The sequence below is a fragment of the Xiphophorus maculatus genome, chromosome 11 (assembly GCF_002775205.1).
Source record: "Xiphophorus maculatus strain JP 163 A chromosome 11, X_maculatus-5.0-male, whole genome shotgun sequence".
NCBI classification, from domain to species: domain Eukaryota; kingdom Metazoa; phylum Chordata; class Actinopteri; order Cyprinodontiformes; family Poeciliidae; genus Xiphophorus; species Xiphophorus maculatus.
Genome location: NC_036453.1, coordinates 31,758,079 through 31,783,850, shown reverse-complemented (window position 1 = coordinate 31,783,850; position 25,772 = coordinate 31,758,079). Strand labels below are relative to the sequence as shown.

Genomic DNA, 25,772 nt, shown 5'->3' with positions numbered 1-25,772 from the left:
CATAGTACTGTGTTAATTTCTTGGTGAGCATTAAAATAATGACAAAAATGGCATCGATTAATAAAATTTGTGAAGATTTAATTTTTGGAAAATTTGGATTTATTTTTTTTCACCAACACGCTCCTTGGATTCCTACAGTTCAGTCATGACGATTTATGCATAAATCATATGCATCTATTTATGCATAAATAAATTACTTATGATTTATTTATGCTTAAATCATAAGTGATTTATGATATTTATGCACTAGAACTGCATAAATAAATAAATACAATGATTTACAATGGCTTATTAGGGCCATTGTATAGAAAGTACATTTCCAACAAAAACCTCAAAAGTTTTCTAGATAAAACATGGAAATTCCAGGTTCAAGGTTGAGCATTTTCCATCCATCCATGCATTTTCTTCCTCTTATCCGGGGTCGGGTCGCAGGGGTTAGTTGAGTATTTTAAGCTATTCAAACTCAGAAATGTCTTAGGTTTTTTACTGAAAATTTCTGAGATTAATAATAAAAAAATTCTGAAATTTCCTTGTTTTTTCTAGACAACTTAAATTCAAAATTTATGAGTTTTGTTGGCAGAAATTTACTATTCCTTTGTTTTCTATCTGCAGTGGCCCTAATATGCCGATGTACAAAGATTACGTCTTACCCCACCTGTGCGCTGCACAAGCTACATATGATGGCGTGTATATGATGCACACCCCACGGGAAGTGGAAGTGGACGGAGATTGGAGCGGAATCTGAAGTTGACAGAGCACAATCAACACACAAATTGCTGATCTTGGGCGGTTGGTATAAAACTGGTTTGTGACTGGACTGCTATGGCGTCTCAGGTTGAGGATGATGGAGATGATGAGATGGATTTAGGTGACTGGACTCCAGTGCAGGTAGTAGAAGATCGGGAAGAGAATGAAAAGAAGATAACTTGTCAGAGACACAAATTAGTAAACGGAGTCTTGAAGGAAATAGTTCGGATGAAAGTAACGTAGTTTGTAAGAGGATAGTTAGGGAGGAATCTAAACTAATCATAAAGTTTAGAAAGCAGGATGAAGGTATTCAACTCAGTCCGTTAGCTCTGTCGAGAAAATTAAAAAAGACGTTTGGAGAGCTGTCATTTGCTAAGATCCTTAGAGATGGGAATCTGTTGATTACAGTGAAAGATGAAGAACAGAAAAACAAAGTGATGAACACCCAGAGTATTTGCAAAAAAATGATTTCTCTTTGGCGGATAGCTGCAGCTGGAGAGTATATAAAAATAATACAATAGGAAGTGATCATTATCCAATTTTCATTAATGTAGAAATAGATATAGAAGAAGAACAAGTAGAAAGTCAGGGGAAATGGAGGTTTGGGGATACAAATTGGGAAAAATATAAAATAATAAGTGAAGTTAATATGGTAAATATAGATATAAATAAATCAATAAATGACTTAAATTTAGAAATTAGTAAAAGTATTGCTAATGCAGCAAAAACTGTTATTCCTGGAAGTAAAGGTGTTAAAAAGAAGAAGATAGTTCCTTGGTGGATTCCAGAGTGTTCAGTAGCAATTAAACTAAGGAATAAGGCTTTTAAAACCCTTAAAAAAGTTATTTGCTTCCAAAATCTAATAATTTATAAGAGAAGACAAGCAGAAGTCAGGAAGATTAAGAAATGCTAAAAGGGATTATTGGAGAAAATACTGCGAGTCATTAGGGAAAAATACTGCATTAGACAGGGTTTGGAATACAATTAAGAAAATGTCAGGTAAATCAAAAGAGTATTTTTTCCCAGTAATAAAAGATAGTGGCAACATTATAATAGATAATAAAAATAAAGCAGAATTATTAGCAAGAGTATTTACTAAAATACATAGTATGGAGAATCTTAGATGGGAAATGACATTTAAAAAATCACAATGAACTGCTATATAATGATGAAGATGATGAGAATATTATAAATATAAAGTTCTCTGTAACAGAATTAAATAGAGCATTAAAAAATTCTAGTAAATCTAGTAAAACTCCTGGGGATGATCAAGTCAATTATATTATGTTAAATAATCTCAGTGAAATGAGTAAGAAGGTATTATTAGAAATGTATAATAAGATATGGGAGGAAGGAATTTTACCGGATAAATGGAAAGAAGCTATCATTATTCCTATTTGTAAACCGGGTAAAGATCCATATTTAGCTGAGAGTTATAGATCAATAGCATTAACGTCTTGTATTGGTAAAATAATGGAAAAAATTGTGAATAATAGGTTAATATATTTTTTGGAATCTAAGGAGAAGATTAAATTATATCAATTTGGGTTTAGAAGAGGGAGAAGTACAGTAGATCCTATGTTATACTTGGAACATGAAATTAGGAGGGCACAGGTGAATAAAGATATCTTAATAGCAGTTTTCTTGGATATAGAAAAAGCATATTATATATTATGGAAAGAAGGTTTATTGATTAAAATAAATCTAATGGGTATAAGGGGTAAAATATATAGATGGATTAAAAAATTTTAACCGGAAGGAGTATAAAAGTAAAAATAGGTGGAGAAGTAAGTTCAAAACATTGAATTGAAAACGGTACTCCTCAAGGAAGTATAATAAGTCCTACGCTATTTATTATAATGATATTTTTAGTAAAATAGACAAATATTTTGGAGTGACATTATTTGCAGATGATGGTTTTATTTGGAAAAGGGGGAAAAACGTAAAATTTGTAAATAAGAAAATACAAGAGGCAATAGGGGAAATTTGGCTGTTCAACGCTGTTGAAGATTGGGCTTTAGAATGGGGATTTAGAATCTCAGTATCTAAATCTAAGGTTGTTACATTTACTAATAGGAAAATAAATATTAATGCAAATCTTAAATTATATGAGAATGTTATAGAAAGGATAGATGAGATCAAATGTTTAGGAATTTGGTTTGATAAAAAACTTACATGGAAAATACATATTTAAAAAATAATTGAGAAAAGTAAAAAAAAACTAAATATAATGAGATGTTTAAGAGGTAAAGATTGGGGAGCTGGTAGGAAAGCTTTAAAAATAATATTCATCGGACTAATTAGATCAGTATTTGATTATGAATGTATTGTATATAATTCAGCTTCTAATAGTTTACTGAAAGAAATAGATAGAATACAATATCAGGCATTAAGAATTTGTTGCGGAGCAATGAAAACAACCTCAGTATCAGCTTTACAAGTTGAAATGAGTGAGATGCCACTGGAGCTCAGGAGAAACTGCTAGCTAACTAACTAACTAACTAACTAACTAACTAACTAACTAACTAACTAACTAACTAACTAACTAACTAACTAACTAACTAACTAACTAACTAACTAACTAACTAACTAACTAACCCTAGGGTTAGTAGCAGAACACGGCTGTGTCAAAGTCTATGGAGAAATTTTGCCACTTCGGACCCTGGTCCTAACCCCCTAAACGGGGTAACTAAACCCCGTTTAGTTACTATTTAACTAAACGGGGTTAAATAGTACTCTAAAAATGATTAACAAACATAGTACAGGTACAGTATGTGTAGATATTGTGGAGAGACAGAAACAATACAGCATATTTTTCTAGTATGTAATAAATATAATCAGGAAAGAGAGGTGTTAATCAGAGAGTTAAATAGAAACAAAAATAAATTAGATATTAGAAGTTTGTTGCAAAGATCGTCTGAGGATGTGGTATTCAGCTGTATTTTTAGTTTTCTTAGGAGGACAGGCATTATGGGAAGATTATAGTGGTTTTACATCTGGTTCATGCTCCAGTCTGGAAGGTGGCGGTAATGCACCTATATGTTGTTTGCCAACCGCCATAAAACAAAAAGAAGAAGAAGAAGATTCGACCCGGATGTGGTTCATGTTCTTGCTGCACGTTGTTGAGCAGCATGACTAGCAGCCCATGCTGGATGTGAGAGCTGATGTCTGTGGAAATGATGGAGGTTTCGGTGAGTTCAGCGGAGCCGCTCCGGCCGGCTGGGATTCTACAACAGAACCGGGTCTTCCTCGACTTCTTCTGGGACCTGGCTAACCCGGACCAGGAGGTCCGGCTGAAGGCGGTGGAGAACTTGATCCATTACCTGAAAACAGAAAACAAGGTGAGAGACACCCAGCATGTCCTCTAGGACAGTTTTCAAACTTCGTCGCTGTTGAAATTATGAAACTATTCAGTCTGAAAACCCGCCGGATAAAAATTAAACATCACTATAAATACAGTAGTGATGTCGTTAAATGTTAACACGAAGGAAAATAAGAGGATAATTTAAATAAGATGTTTCTAATCGAGTAAAATTTGAATTCCTGATACAAAATATATTAACAACAATACATAAATCCTTATAATCCAAGAGAACGCAAATAAATTAAAGCACGGCAAAATAATAAAACTAGATACAAAGAAAAGTCCAAAAGGAGAAGACAATTTTTCATTTACAAGTAACTGAAAAGTGGGGATTGTATTTTTTTTTTTACATGTGTATGATTTAATTTAATAAGTAAACTGTATCCCATTCTAAAACCTCCATCTGCATTTTGAAAGAAAGCTTCCCTGTTTAGCTAAACGGGGAAACTAAACAGCGTCCCTGTTTAGCTTTTTAAACAGGGACGCTGTTTAGAGTGAATGAAACTGTGAGAGCCTGCAGAGCACTACAGGATGGTCCGAAGTTTTACATAAGAGTGGACGATATGGATTTAAAGTTTTATCACGATATTTTGTCGTACTATTGATAAAAGTGGCGATAAGAACTATTTATTACTTCTTTTTTTAGGTAGTTATATGGCTGCAACTGTGCAACAGCAACTGTAGCAGGGCTACCCCTGCTAACACAAATAATGCTCTTGAAAAACATTTCCATTTGTAATATGCTGCTTTTGGATGCCACTCAATCCTATAAAGAAGTGAGTTTTATATCACTAACCTGCAAATTGTAATTGCATTAGTCATGTTTTCAAATTTATTGATAATTATTGATTCTTTCATTTAGGCCTGTCATGATAACAAATTTTGCTGGATGATGAATTGTCTCAGAAATAATTTTTGATAAACAATAACGTTTTTGCTTTTAATACGATTTTCAATTAATATAATGATAATGTAAGATGATTTATTTTTCCTTTTGAATTAATGTAGTTACATACAAGATTAGTTATTTACTACAGTTGATCCATAGCTAAGGAATTGTGCTGTGCCTTTAAGAGGGGATGTTTGTTTCTTTCTTCGTTGTTGTTTTTTTAGGTGTGCCAGAGACAGGTCCTGTTCTGTTAAAATGAAGGTTGAGTAAAAGTCTGGACAGCTACGCTATTCCCTCTCAGTGTTCTGCTCTTTCTCCACCCACCACCTCTTAATTCTATGGTAACACCGAATTGACACACATCGTAGTGTTACAATAATAGCATAAAAATATAAATTTGCCCTTTCAAAGACTAGAAAACTTTAATTTTGTACAGAACACTCCACAATAGGAGTGGAAGACATTCTTAATATACAAAATAAAACACAACCACCAAAAACATTAAAACAAAGAAATTACAACCTACCTAGTGAAGTCATAAATACATTTATTTATAAATGTATGGTTTAAATTTATTTAGGAATACATTTATTTAGGAATAAATTTATTTAAGAATAAATTTAAACCATAAATAAAATTATTTAAAAAAATATTTATCTAAATGAAAATTATTAAGCTCTTTGAACTTATCATGTGATTAATTGATTGATTATTGCAACAGGCTTACAAACAGTGCAGAAAATATTGAACATTGAACAAACAAAAAACAAAAAAATATTGAATATTGAACAAACAGAAAATATTGAAACTTACAATCCTGTCAATATGGACAGTTGTGGGGGTTTTTCACAACACACGGAATTTACTGTGACAACAACGAATGAAAATTATCGCGATCATCAAGAAATTTGTCACACTAAATGATAAACAATATGATAAATGTACACGACCCAAAAAATACAGGCATTATGAAAATTCAGTTAATAAAATGTATTTGTTTGTTTTGGACAAAATCTCATATAACAGAAATTTAAATCTAAATATGAAGAAAGTTAAAATTGTTCAAAGAGTAATTGTGAAGTCAGGAGTAAATTAAGATATCCTGGCTGCTGTTTGTGCTGCAGGCTGATGAGTTGGAATACACATTTAAAAGGCTGGTGGATGGCCTTGCCCACACCCGGGAGACGGCCCGACCCGGGTTCAGCCTGGCTCTGGGACAGGTGAGTGGACCGCCGGCCTGAGTCCTGTGGTACAAAAAGGAAATTGATACAATTCTGTTAATTTTCCAACTATAAAGCTGCTAAAAACTGATCAAATTTAGAGACAAAACTAAGAAAATCCATTTAATTCTCAGAGATTAGGAGAAAGTAAAGAGTCAAACCTATGAGTTTTCTTCTCCCTTAGGTGTTGAGTGCCTTTGAAGACATTTCCCTGCAGAGCATACTTGACAGGATCAAAGAAAAACACAACTTACAGGCTGTGAAAAGGGTACATTTTCATCTTTTGGACTTCATTTAGCACAGAAACATTCATTTAAAGGATGTTTAAACAGCTGAACCTTGTTTTTGCTCTCTAGAAACTTGCCAGAAATGCCATGTTTGGGAATCTGTTTGGTGTCCTTGCCCTCCATCAGTCGGGACGCCTCGTCAAAGTAAGTCTGCTTCTTAGTTTGTCCATGAAAACAAATAAAGTCAAATTAACACAAGAATAAAGTCGTAATATTACTAGAATAAAGTCAAAATAATACAAGAATAAAGTTGTGACAATACTAGAATAAAGTGATAAATACTTTATTCTCATAGAATTTTTTTTTTTTAGTGTGGCCTTACTATTCCATCCTAATTAAAACATTTGTTGGATAACATTCTTTTCTTCCCTCCAACTCTGAGGCGCCCTCTTGAGGCCCTGACTTTGTAAAACACTGATTTAGCCCTTATATCCAAAGGCTTTTGAACTTGTTTACTTTACTCTGCAGGAACCCCAGGTGGTGCTGGGATGTGTGCAGCTCCTTCAGTGTTTGATCCAGCACAAGCAGCACCTGAAGGACTTGCCCAGCAAAACCATGACCGACATCCTCACTGAGGTAACGGTAACAGCTTCACCGTCCCACCACTATGACCTGTTCTCCTTCTTTAAGCCGCTGTTTTCTGGGCCCACAGATACCGGAAGAGGTGTTTGAGGAGGTTCTGCTGAGCTCTCTGGAGGCTGACCTGGCGTCGGCCTTCAGGACCCCGGAGCAGATGCAGCTGCTGCTGGTGGCGCTGCAACACTTCCCGCAGGCCCTGAAACCCAACAAGCTAAAGAAGCTGCTGGATTCTTCCACCATCATCAACGCAGACAACATCCAAAAGTGAGAACATGTTCCACAACTCACAGCATAGCCATTACTTAATCTGCACCGCTGCATTTTATTTTGAATTTAAAAGATAAATAATCTAGAATATAGGGGTGGGCAATAAATCAATGACATTGCCTATTGCAATAGACACGTGATCAGTATCAATAGAGTGTCTGATGGAGTATTAAAAAATTTCACTGAACGCTGATCCAGCACCGCACAGCATTCTGGGGGATGTATTCTGAGGAAAGGCTTTAGCTGCTCAACCTCTCATGGCGAGCTAAGCAAGATTGGTGGTATCAACTAATTCACTCAGTCACGCTTTAGTTACTTAGCAACTGATTCACTCTTTGATTACCTAGCAACAACTTGTTGAGTAATTGGCACAGCTGCAGATTAGGGTTTTACCGCTGTGCCTCATAACTCTTTAAAAGTAAACAGCAATAATGTAGCGTGAAAGAAAAAAAAATAGTACAATAGCTTGAGGATAAAACGGGAAAGTTTACTTTACCAGTGGTCAGTATTTCAGATATTTAAAACAAAATAATTAATCATTAATAATCTATATCGACTGATATGGAACCCTTAAATTGTGATATGCTTTTCAGCCATACCGTCCAGCCCTAACTCAAGACTTAAAAAAAAAAATTTATAGATACAATAGCTTATGGTCAAAGGTTGCCATCTCAATCCAAAACAACATAAGGGATGGACCAAAGCAATCAGCCAAATTTCCCCTGATTTGCTCTGATCGGTAATCAGCTGTTAAATCCTGAAAAATGTCAAAACTAAAAGGAAACACATTTTGTTTTTGTTTATAAATGCATCAACAAACAGTATTTTCTTTTGTTGCACTTTGTTTTGAGATCAGTAAAGAAAATTTAACGTATAAATGGAGATAGTCTTGTAATTCCTTCAATTTTTTTTCCATTGCAAAACTGCCACCATCAAGGAACCTGAGAACCTCAGAAATTTCAATGCATTTTTCTTTTTTATTTCAAATAGTTTTGTTAGAGCCAGTCAAACAAATTAAAAATATAATTCTTATTGTGTACATATACACCTTCTGATGCTCTTAACAATATAATACTGACAAAATGGTGCATCAGAAAAATATTCAGTGCACCAGTTTCAGCCCTTTTTTGTTGTTTTTCAACAAAATGAAAAAGGTTAAAGTGGCGCAGTTGGTAGCACTGTTGCCTTGCAGCAAGAAGGTCCTGGGTTCGATTCCCGGCTCTGGAGTTTGCATGTTCTCCCTGTGCATGCGTGGGTTCTCTCCAGGCACTCCAGCTTCCTCCCACAGTCCAAAAACATGACTGTCTCTCTAAATTCTCCCTAGGTGTGAGTGTGTGTGCATGGTTGTGTGTCCTGTCTGTCCAGTGTGACCCCACCTCTCGCCCGGAACGTTAGCTGGAGATAGACACCAGCACCCCTCTAGGGACAACCCCACTAGGGACAAGGGTGTACAGAAAATGGATGGATGGATGAAAAAGTTTAAAATTCAAAATGCAGCTAGAGAACAAACCAACCCCCCTTCACATCTCAGCTCCAAGTTTTTTTCTTAAAAATTTCTGCGATTAATCTCAAAATTTCTTCTTTTTTTTCCATCTGCAACGACCCTACTTAAGTAAAATTAGTTCTAATTTAAATCAGTTCGTTTACTCATCTGTATCTTCCATCTGGCAGGCTAGTGGAGGTGTTGAAGATGGCGGCCCGCTCAGTGAAGAAGGAACGTGTCCTTCCGTCTGTGGCCCTGGACTTGCTGAAGCTCTCCCTGAAGGAAGACAGTTTCCAGCTGTTCTGGGACAAAGCCATCACTGAGGGGATGTTTAAGGAGCCGTCCGGACCGACACAGTGAGTCCATAACTGGCAGCTGCTAAACCGTCACTTTTTGGGATGGATTGCTTTGAAATGAGGCAGTTTGATGAAAAGAGGAATTTACTCCTACTAACCAGCTATATTTAACATTTAACTTTTTATTCAGTCTTTATGTTTTCAACTCTGTAGACATCACCTTTCCTCTTTTTCTTCTAGTCATTTTCAGTCTAATGATATATTTTCCTGTTGTGTAGTTACTTGAGCTACCGTCTGCTGGGCAGTGCCCTCCCTCTGCTGTCCTTATCCCAACTAAAGGAGGTTTTATCTGGAGAAGTGATGATGCACTACGGCGAACACGTAGTTTCAGCTCAGGTCAGTCTCAGTTTCAAATTTCCTTCAAGTATTTATAAAGAAAAATGTAAGTTAATAACATATTCTAACATAATATGGTGAAGAAGACTTGAACCTTCTGTTTCAAATTCAAAAATACTTGTATTAATCTGAACGGAAAATTCAATGTTTTTATAACTCATATTATTCCAGGTTGTTCATAGTTGTTGTAGATACTGTCAGCTGTAAGAATTACTACAGACGGCTACAGATTGCTACAGAATTTCCTTTAGCAGTCTGTATTGCAGCTGTTCTGATGAAGCCTCTGACTGAATACACTTGCTGCCTTTCCATTACAAATGTGCACAGTACTTTGTCCATATTCCTCCAATGTTGAAAAAACACAATTTCACAATTGTGGTGTTTCCATTAAATAAGAAACACATTTAAATCACATGTAAATAAGTTTGTTCACACAATGTCTTTAAAAAACATGCAGCAGAATGATCCTCCTACTACTTCCTGTCGTCTTCTTGGTCGTTGTGCATCATAGGCAACATCCAGTTGTTGATTATGTGTCTTGTGTGATGTAAATCATGTATTTACATTGCAGTTTTGCAAAATAAACCAATTTTGATATGGCAAAAAACCCACCCATGAGGACCAGGGATGGAATACTGCTACCCCAACAAATGATGGTAGAAGAGATTATACTCTCCACAACAGGCTTGTACAAGATATGCACCATCTTGCAAATGTGGATACTGTAAACTAATTCGGTCAATAGCTAAACTGAAGCTGATTTGTTTATGGTGGTATCTCAGACTAAGACTAGTTAAAGAACATAACTTGGTAAAAATCTAATCTGAGTTGAAGTCATGATAAGATAGAAATGTTACCATGATGACATTCAGTGAAGCTCAGTTATTACAGCGAGTGCACTGTCTTGAGGATGTTGATTCTTGAGTTACTGCATGCCCTCCTATTCTTTCTCTGCTCTTTTCTGTCCAAGAACTGACAAACGAAACCAAGTAGTAGTAAAAAATATTCTAAAAGTGCTTGCTAACAATTTGTTTCATAATAATTTCAGCTCGCACAAGCAAGCATCCTATTTTGGCATGGTACTAAAAGAACGTACTACATTCAAATGTGCTAATATGCTGTGATTGGCTAAGATACTAGCAATAGTATCTTAGCCAATGGACCTTACCAGAGGGGCCACTTTGCATTGGCTGATGCCCATTCTACGTGGTCACGTGCGCGGCCGTCTCACAAACACACTTAGCTTCCCATTAGCTAAGTACAGCGGAATGGCAGAACTGATACAACTTGTACACCTTGAAGCCTGTCTGCTACACAGTCTTATGTTAGCTAAACAGATCAATATGCAATGTGTCTGTATCTGACATACACTAAAGATTTTATTTTAGCAGAAAAGGCTTTGGACTAAACTTACTCGTGTTAGCCACTCTAGCACCAAGTACAGCTAGTCAATCAACCATCGCTGTGTTCAGGGAAGCGCTGATTAATAATCAAGAAATAAATATCAAGCCTGGAAACTTGATATCATCACGGACTGAATGTTATGATTTTAACGTAATCTTTGCTCGTCTTGTGGGGCGCAAGCGGTTGCCACGGTAACAGATGTGCTTAAACTACAAAGAGAGAGAGTAAAAAGGTAGGAGTGGTTTTGAGTTGATAACCTGTTCGGGATATTTTACCTTTGTTTCCCTTTGCTGTGGCGCGTTACAGCCGCTGTAGTTTCTAAACGTTGGACTAATTTCCTCGTTTGTTTGAGAGTATACATCATTCACAACAAACATCAAATAGAACAAATATATTTCATAAAATTTTAACAAACAAATGGCTTCTACCGTGGTAATTATGTGAAATTAAATTAATTATATCCAACTTCAGAAGATTTGCCTTTACCTTTACAGAGCTCTTTGGTTCCTCCTGTCAGTCTGTAGCTTCTCATATTGAGGTCATCAAACCAAATTTCAGATCTACCATAACTGACTGACACCTGCTGGCCTCAGGTTTGCAACCAGCTTGTGACTAAGAAACCAGTAACCTCCTCCCAGTGACAGAGTCTCACTGAGGAAGAAACTGCGTTAGGTTTTCTATCACTTTAATATTTCTGATAAAACTGATGTATATTCACATATAAAATAAGTCAATAGGGTTTAATTTACAATTTTTATGTCTTCGTGTCATGAGGTAGATCTCAGCCGGCTGGTGAGAGAAAAAGTAGATCTTGGTCTCAAAAAGTTTGGGCTACCCTGATGTAGAGGGTGTGTGGATCTGCCGTTTTCCTCATCGATCGAAAGCATTTTGCTGTGACGTGCACAATGTTGGAGGCATTGCGTGGCTCAAATACCTTGATCTCATCTGAAAAAGATGACATATTGTGAAAAATCCTGTAGAAATGATGCACTAATCGAGTCATGTTTACATAGAAACAGCGCGTCGTGAGGCTTTGTTTGTGAGACCTGCAGTCATGTGGGTCGGTTGTGGGCGGCCCATATGTCCATTGGCATATTATCTTGCAGTAGACCATAACATGTTACAATTAGCATTTTAGCTTTAAATAGGTGACATTACCCGCTATGCTGAAGATAGCTGGTATGCTGTTACCTAAATGTTTATGAAAAAAGCCAATAATCTGAATACCATAAATCCTGGCCGATGCATACAATTGCAGAAGCTGTTAGATGCTAACATACAAAAATATTTGCATCAAAAACATCTCAAGAGTGAATTTTTATGGAGCATCTCAAGAGGGAATTTTTACAAATTTTTTTCTTTTGCGGTACCTTGCTATATGCTTACTACAATATTTGCTAGTCTATTTTGTATATAGTCATGAATGTCAATTTAATATTTCAAATATATGCATGTTTAAAGAGCCTAAATGTGCAGGAAATGGTGACAGAGGGCCGCACTGGGTTAACTCCGGGAATCTCATCTGTCCGACGCGCGTGTCAATCATCTCCGGGTCACTTCTTGTTCTGTCACAATTATCGATTTATTTCATTTTGATTATCATGAATCAAACTTTACAAGGACTGTGACACAGACTGACCAGGACAAACAATGCACAAGTGCCGCATCCTCAAACACACAAAGCCAGCACGCCAGTAACCTTCCCATTCATATTTGGTGACAGTCACGCCCCCAATACCACCCCCGCTTCTACTGATGTCTCCTTCCTCAACGAACTTAACAACTTCTATGCTCGTTTTGAGAGAGGGAATGCCACAACTGCAACCAAAGCAGCTACCACCCCAGGCCAACAGCCACTGACTTTCCTCCCCACTGACGTAGGAGCGGCTCTGAGCAGGATTAAATCCCACAAGGCTGCGGGTCCTGATGGCATACCTGGACGTGTCCTCAGAACGTGCTCTGGGGAGCTAGCAGGAGTGCTGACGGACATCTTCAACCTGTCCCTGGCCCGCGCTGTGGTACCGACCTGCTTCAAGTCCTACCTCCATCTTCCCAATCCCCAAGAATCCCAACCCAACCAGACTCAATGACTACCGCCTGGTAGCCCTTACCCCCATCATTACCAAGTGCTTGGAGCGGCTGGTCCTAGCACACCTCAGATCCTGTCTTCCCCCCACACTAGACCCCCACCAATTTGCATACAGGCAGAACAGGAGCACAGAGGACGCAGTCTCTATAGCGCTGCACTCTGTCCTTTCTCACCTGGACAGTAAGAACACTTACGCCAGACTGCTGTTCTTAGATTTTAGTTCAGCATTCAACACTGTCATCCCATCACAACTCATTACCAAAATCACAGACCTTGGCATCAGTCCACTCATGTGTAACTGGTTGCTCGACTTCCTGACCAGTCGACCTCAACATGTCCGGCTGGACAACCACTTCTCATCCACCATCATCATAAACACCGGAGTGCCACAAGGCTGTGTGATGAGTCCCTTCCTCTACTCCCTCTTCACCTATGACTGCAAACCTGTCCATGGCTCTAACGCCATCATCAAGTTTGCAGACGACACCACAGTGATCGGCCTCATCAGAGATAATGACGAGGCCGCTTACAGGGAGGAGGTAGACCGTCTGGCTGAGTGGTGCGACCAAAAACAACCTGCAGCTGAACACCGAGAAGACCAAGGAGCTTATCGTGGACTTCAGGAGGAACACTGACCCACATCCACCCATCCACATTAAGGGGACAGTGGTGGAGCGTGTGGACACCTTTAAGTTCCTGGGAGTCCACATCTCCGAAGACCTGACTTGGACGACCAGCTGCTCCAAACTCATTAAGAAGGCGCATCAGCGCCTCTTCTTCATGAGGACCCTGAGGAAGAACCACCTGTCCTCAGAGATCCTCACGAACATCTACCACTGCATCATTGAGAGCATCCTCACCAACTGTATTACAGCTTGGTACGTGAACTGCTCTGTCTCCGACCGGCAGGCGCTGCAGAGGGTGGTGAAAACTGCCCAGTATATCGCCGAGGCACCGCTCCCTGCCATCAAGGACATCTACAGGAAGCGGTGTTTGAAAAGGGCCAGGAAATTCACAAAGGACTCCACTCACCCAGCACACACACTCTTTTCCCTCCTGCCCTCTGGGAGGCGTTACAGAAGCCTACGGACCAGAACCACCAGGCACCGGAAGAGCTTCTTTCCCACAGCTGTCACGCTTTTGAACGCCTCCTGACATAAAACATAAACTATAAGGACTGGACTCCCCTATCCTCTCATACAACAATAACACATGGACTATCCTCACACACACACACATCACGGACTGTTTTCTTCACACACACACATACAACCTGTAAATTTTATCTGCCATTATTTATCTTGTATCATATTATATACATATATAATCCATTCCCTAACATTCTTGTATAATCTGTATATTCTGTATAATCTGTGCATACAGCTCCCATATTTATATTTATACACAATATCTATATCTCTTTGCTATAACCTCTTATAGTCCATACATACATAATCTTGTACATCCGTAAATAAATATTTATATCTCGTAGAGCACTTCTGGATAGATGCAAACTACATCTCGTTGCTTGTACTTGTGACAGTGCAATGACAATAAAGTTGAATTCTATTCTATTCTATTCTATTCTATTCTATTGACTCACACACCACCCCAGTGTCAAAGCCGTCTGCTCCTGTCATATTAATAATTACTTATTTCATTCAAATGGCTCTAACAAAGCCTCTGTAAAAACGTGTTTATTTTTATTAACTCTGCAGCAAAAAACTGATTGAGACTCAATGTATTTGCTGCATGTTTATGTCTGTTTGTGTAAGGTTGAGATGGAACTGCACATGAAAATGGCCCTTTACCATTCAGACTACCAGCACAGTAGAGATACAAAACTGTCTCATTACCTTGCAAATAGTCAAGATAGTTTGGATGTATTTTTATTTCTTTCCTACTTACGGAAAGTTTCTGTTTATATTATAGGTCTGTGGTGCATTTCTATACTAAAGAAAGAGATATACACAACGAGATATTAACATTCATGGAAAAACCTTACATAACCTTGTATTAAAGCAGAAAATACGGCGGCCACTATAAGAAAGGCTTACAGTATTCAATTATGCCGCATGAACTGATCAGTACAATATTGCGGGAGAACGCAAAACCTTTTGCAAGGGAACCCAAAAGAAAAAAATTCCCCATGTCCCCTAGAGCAGCGTTCCCCAACCTTTTTAGTCGCGCGGACTGGTCAGCACTTTGCAATTTTGCTGCGGACCGGGGTGGGGTGGGGGGGGGGGGGGGTGCAGTGAACCCTCATTTTTCGCGGGCTTACGTTCCAAAAAGAACCCGTGATAGGCGAAATCCTCGAAGTAGTAACCTTTATTTATTTATTTTTTTTTACAATTATTATACAATGAAATATTCCACAATACATTGAAACCAAAGAACAAAACCTTTTTACAGGCCCAAGCATTTCCATCCATCCATCCATCCATCTTCTTCCGCTTATCCGAGGTCGGGTCGCGGGGGTAGCAGCTTCAGAACGGAGGCCCAGACTTCCCTCTCCCCAGCCACTTCTTCTAGCTCCTCCGGGGGAATCCCGAGGCGTTCCCAGGCCAGCCGAGAGACATAGTCCCTCCAGCGTGTCCTGGGTCTTCCCCGGGGCCTCCTCCCGGTGGGACGTGCCTGGAACACCTCACCAGGGAGGTGTCCAGGAGGCATCCTGACCAGATGCCCGAGCCACCTCAACTGGCTCCTCTCGATGTGAAGGAGCAGCGGCTCTACTCTGAGTCCCTCCCGGATGACTGAGCTTCTCACCCTATCTCTAAGGGAGAGCCCAGCCACCCTACGGAGAAAACCCATTTCGGCCGCTTGTATCCGCGATCTCGTTCTTTCGGTCATGACCCAAAGCTCATGACCATAGATGAGGGTGGGAACGTAGATCGACCGGTAAATCGAGAGCTTCGCTTTTTGGCTCAGCTCTCTCTTCACCACGACGGACCGGTACAGCGCCCGCTTGACAGCAGACGCTGCGCCAATCCGCCTGTCGATCTCCCGCTCCCTTCTTCCCCCATTCGTGAACAAGATCCCGAGATACTTAAACTCCTCCACTTGGGGCAGGACACCCCCCCTGACCCGGAGAAGGCACTCTACCCTTTTCCGGCTCAAGACCATGGCCTCGGATTTGGAGGCACTGATCCCCATCCCGGCCGCTTCACACTCGGCTGCGAACCGCTCCAGCGAGAGCTGCAGATCACGATCTGATGAAGCCAAAAGGACCACATCGTCTGCGAAAAGCAGAGATGAGATCCTAAGGCCACCAAATCGGATCCCCTCAACACCTTGGCTGCGCCTAGAAATTCTGTCCATGAAAGTGATGAACAGAATCGGTGACAAAGGGCAGCCCTGGCGGAGTCCAACTCTCACCGTAAACGAGCCCGACTTACTGCCGGCAATGCGGACCAGACTATGACACCGGTCATACAGGGACTGACAGCCCGTATCAAAGGGCCCGGTACCCCATACTCCCGGAGAACCCCCCACAGGGCTCCCCGAGGGACACGGTCGAACGCCTTCTCCAAGTCCACAAAACACATGTAGACTGGTTGGGCGAACTCCCATGCACCCTCCAGGACCCTGCCGAGGGTGTAGAGCTGGTCCAGTGTTCCACGACCAGGGCGAAAACCACACTGCTCTTCCTGAATCCGAGGTTCGACTATCCGACGGACCCTCCTCTCCAGGACCCCTGAATAGACCTTGCCAGGGAGGCTTAAGAGTGTGACCCCTCTATAATTGGAGCACACCCTCCTGTCCCCCTTTTTGAACAGGGGGACCACCACCCCAGTCTGCCAATCCAGGGGAACTGCCCCCGATGTCCATGCGACATTGCAGAGTCGCGTCAACCAACACAACCCCACAACATCCAGAGCCTTAAGGAACTCCGGGCGGATCTCATCCACCCCCGGGGCCCTGCCACCGAGGAGCTTTTTAACCACCTCGGTGACCTCGTCCCCAGAGATTGGAGAGCCCAACCCAGAGTCCCCAGGCTCTGCTTCCTCAGTGGAAGGCATGTTGGTGGGATTGAGGAGGTCTTCGAAGTACTCTGCCCACCGGCCCACAACGTCCCGAGTAGAGGTCAGCAGCACACCATCCCCACTATAAACAGTGTTGGTGCTGCACCGCTTCCCCCCCCTGAGACGCCGGATGGTGGACCAGAATCGCCTCGAAGCCGTACGGAAGTCTTTCTCCATGGCCTCTCCAAACTCCTCCCACGCCCGAGTTTTTGCCTCAGCAACCGCCCGAGCCGCATGCCGCTTCGCCCGCCGGTACCCATCAGCTGCTTCCGGAGTCCCACAGGCCAAAAAGGCCCGATAGGACTCCTTCTTCAGCCTGACGGCATCCCTCACCGAAGGTGTCCACCAGCGGGTTCGAGGGTTGCCGCCGCGACAGGCACCGACAACCTTGCGGCCACAGCTCCGATCGGCCGCCTCGACAATGGAGGCACGGAACACGGTCCACTCAGACTCCATGTCCCCCACCTCCCCCGGGACGTGTTCGAAGTTTTGCCGGAGATGGGAGTTAAAGCTCCGTCTCACAGGGGATTCCGCCAGACGTTCCCAGCAGACCCTCACAACACGTTTGGGCCTGCCAGGTCTGACCAGCTTACGCCCCCACCACCGGAGCCAACTCACCACCAGGTAGTGGTCAGTGGACAGCTCCGCACCTCTCTTCACCCGAGTGTCCAAGACATATGGCCGCAGATCCGATGAAACGATGACAAAGTCGATCATCGAACTGCGGCCTAGGGTGTCCTGGTGCCAAGTGCACATATGGACACCCTTATGCTTGAACATGGTGTTCGTTATGGACAATCCATGGCGAGCACAGAAGTCCAGCAACAGAACACCGCTTGAGTTCAGGTCGGGCGGGCCGTTCCTCCCAACCACGCCCCTCCAGGTCTCACTGTCATTGCCCACGTGAGCGTTGAAGTCCCCCAGTAGAACAAGGGAGTCCCCAGGAGGAGCACTCTCCAGTACCCCCTCTAAGGACTCCAAAAAGGGTGGGTAATCTGAACTGTCGTTCGGCCCGTAAGCACAAACGACAGTCAGAACCCGTCCCCCCACCCGTAGGCGGAGGGATGCTACCCTCTCGTTCACCGGGGTAAACCCCAATGTACAGGCGCCGAGATGGGGAGCAACAAGTATGCCCACTCCTGCCCGACGCCTCTCACCTTGGGCAACTCCAGAGTGGAAGTATGTCCAGCCCCTCTCAAGGAGACTGGTTCCAGAACCAGAGCCGTGCGTCGAGGTGAGACCGACTATTTCTAGCCGGAACCTCTCGACCTCACGCACTAGCTCCGGCTCCTTCCCCACCAGAGAGGTGACATTCCACGTCCCAAGAGCCAGTTTCTGCAACCGAGGATCGGACCGCCAGGGTCCCCTCCCTCTGCTGCCACCCATCCCACACTGCACCCGACCCCTTTGGCCCCTCCCACGGGTGGTGGGCCCATGGGAGGGGGGGCCCATGTTTCCTTTTCGGGCTGAGCCCGGCCGGGCTCCATGGGTAAAAGCCCGGCCACCAGACGCTCGCCATCGTGCCCCCCCTCCAGGCCTGGCTCCAGAGTGGGGCCCCGGTGACCCGCGTCCGGGCGAGGGAACACCAAGTCCAAAGTTCTTGTCCATCATAAGGGGTCTTCGGGCTGCTCTTTGTCCGGTCCCTCACCTAGGACCTGTCTGCCTTGGGTGACCCTACCAGGGGCATGAAGCCCCAGACAGCATAGCTCCTAGGATCATTGGGACACTCAAACCCCTCCACCACGATAAGGTGGCAGCCCATGGAGGAGCCCAAGCATTTGTTTAACAAATAAAAAGTACTGTATAAACATTTATTTTTTTTTTACAAATAACTACTGTACTGTAAAATAATAATTTTAATATAAACTGAAGGCGGATTCCCGTGCCCGAATTGCGGAGATCAGCGCCGCCCCACCGAGACCTGAGTTATTGGATTAGAATGGGAGAAAATAAACAATGATTATGAAAAAAAAAAAAAAACAAAGTACAGTAGGACAAATAGTGACTCACGTGTACACTGCCTGGCCAAAAAAAATGTCGCCACCTGGATTTAACTAGGCAAATAGGTACAACCCTCCTATTGGATAAGTACTGCATAGGCGATTATCTTTCAGCTGGCAACAAGTTATTTAACCCCAGCTGATGCAATGAGTAACTCCTCATTTCTTAAACAACCATGGCAAAAGACACATCCTTAGGCCTGTCGCGATAAACGATAAATCAATTAATCGTACGATAAATTAAAACTATCAACCTCATTTTAATTATCGGCTTTATCGTCTCTTCCGGCCTTTTTCTCTTTCTGTTGATGACACTGAATTAAAAAAGGCTCAACTCCGGTGCTCTCCACTGACCCTCCCTTCCTCATTTCCTTAGTGTAAAGCCCAGCGCACACGACACGATCTTAGAGCTGTCGGCCGATTGTCGGCCCATTTTCAAAACCTGACAGACCACACATTAGCCGACAGAAATCCTAGGTATAACGATTCGATTGGTTCGGTCCTGCCGTGTGGTGTCCAACAATGGGCACAAAATAATGGCTGCAAGTTCAGTTAACTAATTTTAAAACCAGGCATCAATTAATACTTTACTACAATCTACCTGCAATGCATGTGGCTAGTGTCAGCGTAAAGTCCTGACTGAATGAAAATCATTATAACCTATTTACGTCACGTTAACAAACAGCTGAAAAGTTACCGGGTTTATCAACTGCGGTAGCAATTTCGCTCCAACTCCTCTCCTTGTCATTTCTATATTCTTTGCACGAAATGTTGAATAAACATTAATGTTGTTTCCACATATCATCTCCAATGTCAGCTGGAATTCGGGTTGCACAGTGTCAGCTGTTTAGGATTCCCCTCTGTAATTTCCCCTCAGAAAGCTGGAGGAGAATCCGCTTTCTGATTGGCTACCTGTCACATTCAACAGGCTGCATTAAGCTCCCAGTCGGAAAACCCGATCTCGGAGCGGCCACAACATCTACCGTAACACACCACACACTACAGGATGAGCGCTACGAAATCGTAAGCAACAATCTTAGAACGCCTAACACTCTAAGATTGTCGTAAGGGGAAAATCGGGGCAAAAAATCATGTAGTGTGAACTATTGCATCACGTAGTCGATGTGCCCATCTTCTCTATTTAGATCTAATTATTACTGAAGGGCAACATAATATACAGACTTCATAATCTGCACTCTTTTGGTTGAATGCAGTATTTATTTCCACTTTGGCTTTATGTTGTTTAGGTTTTATTCAAGTACATTTTTTATTAATGGAGACCGAGAATCCATTTTATTTTTGTTTTTGGTTGTTTTGTTTATTTTGTTTATCAATTCCAGCGTTAAGTGTTTTTTTGAAAATGAAGTGTATCTATCTTTGGCAGGAAATCGCATGCATTATTACGTAATTTCCATTAAATCGATGTACAAAGGTCTTCAAACAATATTATCGTTTATCGCAATAATTTTTGAGACAATTAATCGCTCAGCAAAATTCGCTATCGTGACAGGCCTACACATTCTGTGGTCGTGGAAAAGTCTGTTTAAGAAGGGTCAAATCATTGGCATGCATCAAGCAGAGAAACATCTAAGGAGATTCCAGAAACTACTAGAATTGGGTTAAGAACTGTCCAACGCATCATTAAAAACTGGAAGGATGGTGGGGAACCATCGTCTTTCAGGAAGAAATGTGGTCGGAAAAAAATCCTGAATGATCGTGATCGGCGATTACTTAAACATTTGGTCAAATCAAATTGAAGAAAAACAACAGCAGAACTCAGGAGTATGTTTAATTGTGAACGCTAAAGCATTTCCACACGCACAATGCGAAGGGAACTCAAGGGGTTGGGATTGAACAGCTGTGTAGCCGTAAGAAAACCTCTAATCAGTAAGGCTAACCAGAAAAAAAGGCTTCAGTTTGCTAGGGAGCATAAAGATTGGACTCTGGAGGAATGGAAGAGGGTCATGTGGTCTGATGAGTCCAGATTTACCCTGTTCCAGAGTGATGGGCGCATCAGGGTAAGAAGAGAGGCAGGTGAAGTGATGCACCCATCATGCCTAGTGCCTACTGTACAAGCCTGTGGGGGCAGTGCTATGATCTGGGGTTGCTGCAGTTGGTCAGGTCTACGTTCAGCAACATAGTGTGCCCAAAGAATGAGGTCAGCTGACTACCTGAATATACTGAATGACCAGGTTATTCCATCAATGGATTTTGTCTTCCCAAATGGAACGGGCATATTCCAAGATGACAATGCCAGGATTCATCGGGCTCACCTAGTGAAAGAGTGGTTCGGGGAGCATGAGACATCTTTTTCACACATGGATTGGCCACCACAGAGTCCAGACCTTAACCCCATTGAGAATCTTTGGGATGTGCTGGAGAAGGCTTTGCGCAGTGGTCAGACTCTCCCATCATCAATACAAGATCTTGGTGAAAGATTAATGTAACGCTGGATGGGAATAAATCTTGTGACACTGCAGAAGCTTATTGAAACAATGCCACAGCGAATGCGGGCTGTAATCAAAGCTAAAGGCAGTCCAACAAAACATTAGAGAGTGTGACCATTTTTTGGTGGCGACTTTTTTTTTGGCCATGCATTTCACTGCTCTTCTGACTGAGCTGCTGCATCCTGACTCCGCTCTGTAGCGTTTTTTTTTTTCCTTCTAAAGCCCGCGGTGCAGGTGTGTTTTTTCGAGAGAAGAACATAGTTATCGGTAGCTGTTGTTGCTCTTTTTTCTTCTGAGCAAAAAGATTCTTATAAACCGACATGCCACCATCGATTATGTTAAATCTGGCAAGGTGTTTTACGTACGTGTACATCTTAAAACGCAACATTGTTGACACACAGGTAGACAAGAAGCGGAGAGACTGTTTAGCCAATCAGAATGCAGAACACAATGCATGACGCAAATCCGTGAAGCAGCGAGACCGTGAAAGGTGAACCGCGAAATAGCGAGGGTTCACTGTACTCCGATGTTGTTTTGTTGCTCATTCTGCTGCAAGTTGGCTCAATTTTGACTTGCAAGACGTAACCGGTAAAATCCGGTTTAGGATTTTCAAAATAAAAGATCCGGAAGTAGTTCATTATTTCTTGCGCAGCCCGGTACCAATTGGTCCATGGACCGGTACCGGTCTGCGGCCCGGTGGTTGGGGACCACTGCCCTAGAGGGCTCCGTAAATTTTCTTTAGACTTAGAGTTAAGCTTAGACTTCTTTTATTGTTGTTGCCCAAAGACACAGCAATGAAATTGGTAATGAAATGTCATTTCTTGGCCACCAGAGCACGCAGAAAAAAACCTCTCAAAAAATAATACTGTATGTTGCTAAATAAACAAAATTTAGCATTTTCAGACAGCCTTAGTGATGGGATTGTTGAACAATCTGATGGGCAACAGTTTTTGACTCAACTGCTTTTGACAGTTGAGTCAAAAACAGACTCAATTGTTTTTGAGTCTGGCTGTTCTACAGCAGTCATAAATGCACTAAAAGAAACTTTTCAGGGGGTTGCAGCAGGGAAGTCTGGATACAAGGATGGAAAAACAAAGACATAAATGGTGAATTGAGAGTTTAGCAGAGAAAAGGAGCATGTATGTAAGCGATAGCTGGAAAAAGGTTAGAATTGTTGCTATTTTATTTTTATTTAAAACTACATGTACATCATTTGAATTGTTACACATCCAAAGACTACAAAACCAAACATTTTGAGAGAAACTCAAAAAGGTTCAGCACAGTAAAATCTTAAGTGCTCTACAAAATTATGATCAACAAATTTTACTGCTTAAAAAAAGCATTAGAATATCGCCTAAAAAGTTTACATTATTAGTTTTTCAATAATAATGGCTGATTATTGGTGATTGGCGAAAAAAGATTGGTGATACTTTTTTAAAAAAATTTTATCCCCTCCTGGATGTAGTCAAAACCAGCTGGATGATCAGAATCCCTGATTTTTCTCCCCAGAAACCGGACCGCTTTAAACTGGCCCCAGAAATGGACACATACGTGTCAGACTTTCTGCAGGGCTGTCGGGACTCTGACAAACAGCTGGCGGTCATGGTGAGCTTCTCCTCACTGACCAACAACGGTTACCCCGTGGTGCCGACAGTGTGGCGGGTGGTGCAGCACCTGGAGCCGGCAGCTCTGCGGAGCTACGTGGACTGGCTCAAAGGGACGTTCCTGCAGCCTCAGCCAGACCGTCTGCTGGACTTCAGCACCCGCAAGCAGAAAGACAAGAGCAAAGAGCAGTGAGCGTTTATTCAAATGTAAATATGTTAGATAATATCTCTCTCTTCTTGTAATTACTCTGATGTTCTCTTGTTTAGGAAAGAGAGCTTGATATTCCGCCTGAGGAAGTGGATTATCGCTCGCCTCGCCTCGATCATCGACAACCATCAAGTGAAGAAGCATGAGGATCTTATCATGGATGTGGCCAGGTGAGACCAGCGTTTTAAGCTGCATGTACACAGCAAAGAAATGCCATCCACATCCATTTATTTTGCCCATATGCAACCTATAGTATATCTGACTTTTTGACTTCAGTCTAGATAGATTTTATTACAGACTCAGAGTTCAAATTACATAAAAAAGAAAACAAAGATGATTAAAGAATAAAAGTACAATAACCCCCCCGACTCCTAACCATTCAGAAGGCAATCATACCAATGTCTCCAGAGTAGATGAGTATTTTACTGCACTATATTTAACATTAGTCAACAGTAGGATAATTCTAGTATTAGACTCGTTTAAATGACAAATAAATTTATACATAAGCTTTCTTAAAACAGCCATCAAAGTGCTGATGCGAGCAGATACAAACAGTTCACTGGCACTGGTCCATCTGGGTTTATTTAACAAAAGTGTTAATGCATCATTATAAGCCACCTTCAATCTTTGAAGAGTGGCTTTTTTTTAAATTTCACCACAAATGTGCAGTATCCAGTGATGTACAATATGATCTAAACAAGTTCAGTTTCACTTCATCAGAACAGAATCCAAACTTACGGACAAGGATATTTGCCTGAGTGTATAACATTCGAACCTGACGGTAAATGTCCTCATCTTCAGACAGATGGTCTGTCAACACATGGCCAAGATATTTTACTTCATTTGAGACATTCAATAAAATCCCCGACAGTTTGAAATTTAGAAATACTCTATTTTTGTCCTCTTTAGTGCGACAAATCAAGATGATACTTTTTGATGGATTGAATTTTACATCAAGTAATTCACCATATGCTGAACAGACATTAAGCAGCTCCTGAAGACCAGCTGAACTTGGACTAAAAACCACTATGTCATCAGCATACATTAAATGATTAATAATAGTATCACCAACCATGCAGCCAGTTCTACACAGGTTTAGCTGCTTAGAAAGGTCATTCATATAAAAATTAAACAAAATAGGAGATAAAATGCTTCCTTGTCTGACTCCATTGCCGACACGAAAGGATGAAGACACACAGTTGTCCTATTTCACCTGCATAGTTTGATTAGCATAAAAATAGGACAGACCTCTTGCTATATATTTGGGCACACCAGCTTGGCACAATTTTAAAAATAGTTTTCTATGATTTACACGATCAAAAGCCTTAGTGGCATCTAAAAAGCACAGAAAAAACATAGAATTTTTGCTGTTATAATTATTCAGTAATTCTTTTAGGCCATATATACACCTATCAGTGCCATGTTTGGACTTGAACCCAAATTGATTGTCTGTAGACATAACTATCTTTGCAAATTTTGGCAAAAGAATTAGTTCAAAAACTTTAGACCAGGGGTCTCAAACTCCAGTCCTCGGGGGCTGCAGTCCTGCAGTTTTTAGATGTGCCACAGGTACAAAACGCTGGAATGAAATGGCTTAATTACCTCCTGCTTGTGTAGATCAGTTCTCCCAGCCTTGCTAATGACCTAATTATTCTATTCAGGTGTGGTGCAGCAGAGGCACATCTAAAAGTTGCAGGACTGCGGCCCTCGAGGACTGGAGTTTGAGACCCCTGCTTTAGACAGTGTACAGTCATGGCCAAATGTTTTGAGAATGATTCAAATGTTAATATTTACAAAGTCTACTGCTTCAGTTTTTATAACGGCAATTTGCATATACTCCAGAATGTTATAAAGAGTGATCAGCGTAACAGCAATTAATTGCAAAGTCAATATTTGCCTAGAAAATGAACTTTATCCCCCAAAACACATTTCAACTTCATTGCAGCCCTGCCTTAAAAGGACCAGCTAACATTGTTTCAGTGATTGCTCCATTAACACAGGTGTGGGTGGTGATGAGGACAGGGCTGGAGATCAATCTGTCATGATTAAGTAAGAATGACACCACTGGACACTTTAAAAAGAGGCTGGTGCTTGGCATCATTGTTTCGATTCTGTGAACCATGGTTACCTCGAAAGAAACACGTGCAATCATCATTGCACTGCACAAAAATGGCCTAACAGGAAAGAAAATCACAGCTAGAAAGATTGCACCTCAGTCAACAATCTATCGCATCATCAAGAACTTCAAGGAGAGTGGTTCCATTGTTGCCAAAAAGGCTCCAGGGCGCCCAAGAAAGACCAGCAAGCGCCAGGACCGTCTCTTAAAAGTGTTTCAGCTGCGGGATCGGGCTACCAGCAGTGCAGAGCTTACTCAGGAATGGCAGCAGGCAGGTGTGAGTGCATCTGCACACACTGTGAGGCGGAGACTCTTGGAGCAAGGCCTGGTCTCAAGGAGGGCAGCAAAGAAGCC

General features: G+C 41.6%; 1 protein-coding gene across 1 annotated transcript in view; it reads left to right on the top strand.

The window, feature by feature from the left end:
* The first annotated feature begins 3,838 nt into the window (after positions 1-3,838).
* mybbp1a (MYB binding protein 1a) overlaps positions 3,839-25,772 on the top strand; it is a 74,094-nt gene continuing 52,160 nt past the window's right edge. Inside the window, exons 1-10 of the mRNA XM_023342066.1 lie at positions 3,839-4,088; positions 6,125-6,220; positions 6,405-6,488; positions 6,577-6,651; positions 6,976-7,083; positions 7,160-7,350; positions 9,025-9,192; positions 9,411-9,528; positions 23,000-23,283; positions 23,362-23,472. Of these exons, the coding sequence (XP_023197834.1) occupies positions 3,912-4,088; positions 6,125-6,220; positions 6,405-6,488; positions 6,577-6,651; positions 6,976-7,083; positions 7,160-7,350; positions 9,025-9,192; positions 9,411-9,528; positions 23,000-23,283; positions 23,362-23,472 (1,412 nt within the window). The 5' untranslated portion in view covers positions 3,839-3,911. The remainder of the gene's footprint in view (positions 4,089-6,124; positions 6,221-6,404; positions 6,489-6,576; positions 6,652-6,975; positions 7,084-7,159; positions 7,351-9,024; positions 9,193-9,410; positions 9,529-22,999; positions 23,284-23,361; positions 23,473-25,772) is intronic.